This window comes from Salmo salar, chromosome 17 (assembly GCF_965601325.2).
Source record: "Salmo salar chromosome 17, fSalSal1, whole genome shotgun sequence".
NCBI lineage: Eukaryota > Metazoa > Chordata > Actinopteri > Salmoniformes > Salmonidae > Salmo > Salmo salar.
The window spans coordinates 16,292,001-16,299,257 of record NC_138307.1 but is presented as its reverse complement, the minus strand read 5'-3'; the positions used below and the strand labels follow the sequence as shown (position 1 = coordinate 16,299,257).

The following is a 7,257-nucleotide window of genomic DNA, read 5'->3' as shown; positions in this document are numbered from 1 at the left end:
TTCAAAGATAATATAATGATTTTCTAAATATAACATAATTTCTGCCATTATGTAAAAAAGGATGTTGTTTATTCAAAGCATACTCATAATGTGAAACAACAGCTATTGGTGGAGCAGGAAGCGAGATAAAAGGTAGTCCAGGGTTCTTCCTTCTCTAAACTTCTAGTGATGCACTGAAAAGCGCTTGAGGAAAAAGTAGATTGCCATGTGGGTTTAGTTTTGTTTCACATCGGCTTACTGCTTGAGGAAAAACACTGGGTATATGTTCCCTATCCCAGCATTATCACGACACTTCAAATATGTACATTAATATCAGACATGTATATCAATGGGAACATCACATAGGTGTATAGCCTATTGTAATTCAATATAATTGACAAATTGACAAATTAGTAATTGCACAATATTTTTGTGTTAAGCCTTTGGAGTCCAGTTACTTAATTAGACAGTCGATTTCATTCTCTTCCCTATTATAATTGTGTTTTATTGTCCTATATCGTGTCATTCAACTTCTCTATTCTATCAAGTCAGATCTGTATTTTTTTAAATTGCGTCGCAGTCAACAAAACAATAATGTGACTATTACTCACCAAGGCTGGCCTGCCATCATGAGTAAGCGCGACACCTGCTGGTAGATAATATTTATCGAACCAAAAGTCAACAATGACCTCAATTTAATTTCCACATCTAAAGCAACAATAGCTCACAGGTGAGGGGAGCGTCTGTCACATTCTAGAGTGTTGGCAATGTAAAGATGGTTGTACATGTATGGCCGTGGTGCCGAGAACAAGGGGAGTTAGGGTTGTTGGCTCTGCTATAGGCATGCTAGATGGTACTGGCTTCAACAGCTCTTTCATCTCGAGTCCAGTGCACAAACATATAGCTTAATGCGACTAGTGTTCCTCTTTTATTCAGCTCACCATGACAACCGAAAGGCTGGGTTCAGAAATGCCTCCCCATCAATGAAACAAACGGTCTTAGCGGGGCTGCGCGAGACGGCATCTTTAACAGCGAGGGCACACACTGTTAACCCGTGAGAAAACCCCAGGAAAGTGAAGAAATTCGACGCTGACCACAAAAAGTATGAAGTCAGAAAAATAGTGCATGTTATGCAACTGCTATTAGTTTTAAAATGTCCGTGCAATTGTGTTCGAAGCAAACTTGCTTGAGGACCATTCCAGGCGGACTTATGAAAACCTGAATATTGTTGTCCATCTCTGCATCTGCATATACTCGTTTTAATTTCAGTTATCTTAAGGATTGCCTATAGGCTACATATGCTTTCGGAATAGCTCCATGATTTCTCAAGCCATAACTAAATAGTCTATTTGTTCATAGCCTTAGCCTATAGAAAACTATAGACTATAGCCTCTCATTCGATCAGTTTTCCTACGCATTCTAGTCCGTTGATTAAACTTAAAGTCGTGGGTTATGTCATTATTGTTGCTCAACTTTAAACAAACTTTTCTACAGCTGCACGCGATCGATTTATGTAAACGATTTGATATTCACTGGTGCCTATGCGACTCCTCCAGAGAATTCCACCAAGGGGTATCCTGCTTAAATTTGATTGATTGCACTTTCTCCAGTGGACATTCACTACAAAACAGCACCGCTTAACCGTCTGCTCACTATTTATAAAAGCGAGGCATGGGAGCGAAAGCCAACACAAAGCATGTATCGATTTTTTGTTTCAAAAAGGGAAAAACAACATATATGTTTTTTATGAGAGTTAGAGGTGGGAAATGTTTATGTCGGCAGTGTGACATAACATATGGGCTAAAATGACATCAAATGCGTTAAAATACGTGTTTAGAAATTCGCTAAGCTATACGTTTAGTATGGTATAGGCTAGTTCACATTACATTGCTTTTCCTTCCAGTATGGATAGTATAGGAAATTCAAATATTATTTGACTTACCTTATATCCAAGAATAGTCGAAAAATGCTTTACATGTATATTTGTAATCTATTAATGGCCATCTCCTTTCCTACGAGTCGGTGCTCCCTAAGATTTCTTTCCTCTGCCTCAACTGAGCAGAGCACTCCTCGGCTCCGCTATTATTTTCACTAAAATATATGAAAATTTATGCAAATGAAAATCAGCACTAACTGTTCGTCTCTTGTTATACTTGGGGATTTTTTTCCCCTTTCTTTTTTGCATAGAAAACAAATGAACTCCCCAGCAGGGAACTTGGGGACCTTATAAAATAAACAAATAAATAATAAGCACACCATATTTCAAAGAGACTGAATTTAGCGGCATGCATTGAACTCCGGGACATTTTTTTAAGAAATGTATTTTTTTTACTCTTTTCGGTGATCTTTTGGAAGTTAACGTTTTTCCTTCCCATTACCCGGTGTCACGTTTCTCATCGCCGCGCTAGCCGCCCTTTGAAAGTGTGCAACCTGAAATGTATAGCAGTAATTTAGACAGAAATCCTCACTGTATATTAATAAAAGGACGGCCCCATGGCACCGGCCCTATCCTGTATTCAATGTAAACAACTCCACGAGGCTTCCTCGGTTTTGAGCCGGGTCCAAATGAAATCTACTGGGAATGAAGGAACTCTGGCATCCACTATGTGCTAAACTACACCAGTCTATTATCTTTGCTCATATGCAATAAAATCTCTGCTCAGTCTTTGGCACGGTGGGTTTTATTAGGAAACAACTTGAGATGGTTAGGATCATCGTAATACTTTTTCCTGCTTTCTGACCCTATCACGAACATAAGGTCATGGTTCAGGGTTATGGTTTATCCTAAACTTTAAGAATAGCCAATAATACTGGCAATAGCTGCTCTACAGTAGCCAACACTGTAAGCAAGCAGTAGCTCTGAAATCTTGTGCGTCCTTGCTAGTGCCTCACGTGAACGTGACTTCGTCTCAGCCAGTGGATGCAATATATTACATATGGTATTTATTCATTAACACTGCTGGGTGAATCCATATGCTGAGGGGGTCCACTTAACATAGGCTCATTCATTTCTGCGTTATGGAGTGATCTAAAAAGAAGGTGCATTTTATAGGGCCCAAACGTAGACTAGTTGGTTGTGGTAGTCAGATTTATAAGGCAGACTTTTCCCCCTGCAAATCCCCCAAGGGCTGCTCAATTTACCCTTGTTTTGGTTGCCACTTTCTCTTTCCCTGTGGTTCAGTGAGGTTGCCTATGCGTTCTGTTTCCGCATGGAAGCATCCCCACAACCTTTGTCCATTAACTCCCGAGGAACCAAAGCCCAGCCATCAAGCAAGACGTGAGGAATATTGAATATGATGGTGTTTTTGGGATAAATGGCACAGAAATGGCATCACACAACTAGTCATATTGTCCAAAACATTCTCAAGGGCACACAATAAATGGTCTGGTTACGTGAAGGTACTAAGAGCATTACTGTCCTAAAGCACATTGACAATGACGTTTGTAGGCCTACACCAACATCCAAAACGTACAAAAGGCCCCATCTCCACCAAGCCTATTACAATAGTTTATTTTAGGTGATCGCTGTTATGCATATTAGGCTAATATAAACATATTTTATGCAGATAAATCCAATATATCATTAGGTCTATTTCCACAAATAACAGTTTTAAAACACTTTCTGGTTTTTGACAAGGTTGAATCTATTCTGATTTATATGAAAGTTATAATATGTTTAGAACCCACATAAACAATACTTCATGTATAGCTCCATATTGCTCACGAACACATTCATCAGATATTTTTTTGTTTATTTCATTCCTTTATTTTGTATTAATTTGCTCATTTATTTATTTATTTGGATTGAATTAAAAACCAGCCAATTGCAACGGCCGGAAGGAGGTTACGCGCCTCAAGCGAGGCTGGCGAGACCTGTCAATCATACCCCGGGTATCCAATCAACGGGAGTCTTGCACTCGACTTCCTCGTATTTGAAGGGGGCGAGACGTGGACGATGTGCGCACGCTTGGCACAGGGTAAACATTCGTGTGTCCTCGAGCTTTGAGGGAGGGACTGAGCGAACTGTCAGAAAGAGAAAGAGAGGGAGAGAGAGAGACCGAACAAGCGAATGGGAGAAGAGGCTTGCAACCATCGCGGTGCACTGTAATACTGGATTGTACTTCAGCGGGAGTTAGCGGTTTGGCAGGTTTATACACATCAAAACAGAACAAAGAGAAAGACTCTACAGTACTATAAAAGGAACAGCGAAAGAAAAGAATAAAGCAACAAGGGAGAAATCTCAGCGGCTAAATTTCAAAAGAACCAAGGAGCCAGTGCTTGTGTTTTTCTCCCCTGCAATAGGAACATAAACTGGGACTTTGTATTTCGTGGAGAAATTGTTAAATTTCTTCGACCACTAGAAGTTTGTTGGGGCAAATATATTTTTTCTGTGTATTTTAATTTTAACTCTCAGACGTTCTAAATACGACAAAACTTTCTTGACGGACTGCACATGGTTTCAAACTGCTTTTGAGAACCTGGATTTTTATTCATCGCTATTTTATCCATTTCTATTTGAAATACATAAATGCTCTAAACACAACAAATACGGATTTAAAATCATTTTTGCTATCCTTTTTATTCTTCTGGCGTTTGCAGAACAAGTCAATGGTATTTGTCAAAATACAACCCAGACTTTTAAAGTTTGAATAATTCATGAGATACAATTTGCCTGCTCGAAAAAAGTAACTGAAAAAGGGAGGGGGGTAATCAACAAACATATTCATAAGGGTTAACGGAATGGCCACCGCGGCTTCCAACCCCTATCTGTCCAGCAATAGTATCCTCTCGTCCGGCTCGATCGTGCATTCTGACTCTGGAGGCGGTGGTATGCAGCCGGGCAGTGCTGCGGTTACCTCGGTGTCTGGTGGGTACAGGGGAGACCCCACAGTAAAGATGGTACAGAGTGACTTCATGCAGGGAGCTATGGCAGCGAGCAACGGAGGACATATGTTGAGCCATGCTCATCAGTGGGTGACATCCCTGCCGCACGCCGCCGCAGCGGCAGCTGCAGCCGCTGTAGCAGCAGCCGAAGCCGGATCGCATTGGTCGTCGAGTCCCGTCGGTATGACAGGCAGCCCTCAGCAGCAGGACGTGAAAAACAACTCGGGCAGAGACGATCTACACACGGGCACCGCGTTGCACCACAGGCCCCCACACTTAGGTCCTCATCAGACTCACGCAGGGGCTTGGGGGAGCACAACTGCGGCTCACCTCAACTCGATATCCGGGGGGCAGCAGCAGCAGCAGTCGCTGATCTACTCCAACCCCGGGGGCTTCACGGTGAATGGAATGCTCAGTCAACCAGGGAGCCAGAGCCTGGTGCACCCGGGTCTGGTAAGGGGGGACACCCCAGAGCTGGACCACGGCAGCCACCATCACCACCATCACCACCAGCATCCGCATCACCAGCAGCAACACCACGGAGGGGTGAACAGCCACGACCAGCACTCGGACGAGGACACACCGACCTCGGACGACTTGGAGCAGTTCGCCAAGCAGTTCAAACAGCGCCGGATCAAACTAGGCTTTACGCAGGCGGACGTGGGCTTGGCCCTGGGCACCCTGTACGGGAACGTCTTCTCTCAGACCACCATTTGTCGGTTTGAAGCTCTCCAGCTCAGCTTCAAAAACATGTGCAAGCTGAAGCCATTGCTAAACAAATGGCTGGAGGAGGCGGATTCTACCACTGGCAGCCCGACCAGCATCGACAAGATAGCGGCACAAGGTAGGAAGCGAAAGAAGCGCACGTCCATCGAAGTAAGCGTGAAGGGAGCTTTGGAGAGCCACTTCCTGAAATGCCCCAAACCCTCGGCCCAAGAGATAACCTCACTAGCGGACAACTTGCAGCTGGAGAAAGAAGTGGTTAGAGTGTGGTTTTGCAATAGGAGACAGAAGGAAAAACGGATGACGCCCCCAGGAGTGCCACAGACGCCGGAGGATGTGTACTCGCAGGTCGGCAATGTGAGTGCAGATACACCGCCCCCCTCCATGGACTGCAAACGAATGTTCAGTGAGACATAGAGCAGAACACAAGACTAAAAAATATTTTATATAAAATTAAAACTGATAAAAACACAGACTATCGTCAAGATAGCCAAAACATTTTTGATACTGTGATTGTGATGGAATAGGAATAAGACTGCAAATGTGTTATATATTTTTCACCAGAACAAAACAAACCCCCCTTTTCCACCCAACCCCAAAACGCACCGATAACCTTCTTCCAAGCCCTGAAATGTCTTAACCTAAAAGGTTCCTTCTGCTCTTTCTTTCAGGGACATTTTTTAGTAGATTACTTAAAAGACGCAAGTTTAACTGGGCCGAGTGAACCGACCGACCAGAGGGTGACTACAAGTTCGTTCCATCAGGTAATTTTGGCGCATTAACAACACCAACTGGAAATTTCAAAGCAAGTAGTCCTATTAGAATTTGAAAAAGATTCCCCCTGTACCCTGTATCTGATTTGCGAAAGACAAAAGAGGCAGGCATTTGTATATTTAAAAATGGGACATTTTAAACCCCTACTTTAACAAAGGAACAAAAACTGCAACAGCATCAATACGAAGAAGAGTGGCATCCACGAAGCTTCCAACATATTTTTTGCGGGGAGGACTGCATGGTTTAAATTTTCACAAAGAGGAATTGGGATTTTGAGGCCCTCCACGCCTAATGATAAAATATATACTCACCAGGACTGTCCTCGCCATCTGATCTAAAAGATCACCTCTTTTTTTCAAATGGATTTTTTTCTTCATGGGACTTGAACACCGTGAATGAAGAAATAGAAATAGACATTTGAAAAGACTATCTTCAGCTGCACTTATTTGAAATTCTTCTCCTCTCCGTTGCCAAGTGTGACTGAATGGGTGCTGTGGATGTAACTATACATGCTGCCATTTCTAAGCAGTATTCTTTGGTAGGTTTTAATAAACAACAGACTCTGTAAAGCCGGCAATATAGATTCATTAGATCAGATGCTGATCTGACTTATTTACTTTATATTTTTCATCAAAATGACTTGTTTTAATATTCTATTCGGAATACATATCAATTATTCCAAACGGTAATTTATTTCCCCCCAGAACTTTGTGTAAGATGTTTTGCTTTCCTGTTTTCATTGTTGACTTCATTTGTTATGTTTAATTTTTGTATTCTCGTTTCTAAAAGGAGCACAAATCAACATAAACTGACATTGACAGTTGTTAGGTAATAAGGGTATATTTTGATGTGATAATTTGATTGTAATTTAATTTCAGTAGTGATTCCTTACGAGCT

General features: G+C 42.1%; 1 protein-coding gene across 1 annotated transcript; it reads left to right on the top strand.

The window, feature by feature from the left end:
- The first annotated feature begins 4,452 nt into the window (after positions 1–4,452).
- On the top strand, positions 4,453–6,513 carry pou3f3b (POU class 3 homeobox 3b). The gene is made up of 2 exons (XM_045698988.2): positions 4,453–5,943; positions 6,258–6,513. The coding sequence occupies exons 1-2, from the start codon at positions 4,720–4,722 to the stop codon at positions 6,366–6,368; spliced, it is 1,335 nt and encodes a 444-aa protein (XP_045554944.1). The 5' UTR covers positions 4,453–4,719; the 3' UTR covers positions 6,369–6,513.
- The last annotated feature ends 744 nt before the right edge of the window (positions 6,514–7,257 follow it).

Bases quoted from the DNA above. Each gene is read 5' to 3' on its own strand.
- pou3f3b (XM_045698988.2), top strand. From the start codon at position 4,720: ATGGCCACCGCGGCTTCCAACCCCTATCTGTCCAGCAATAGTATCCTC. The intron at 5,944-6,257 runs GTGAGTGCAGAT...TCTTTCTTTCAG, and splicing joins TGTACTCGCAGGTCGGCAAT to GGACATTTTTTAGTAGATTA.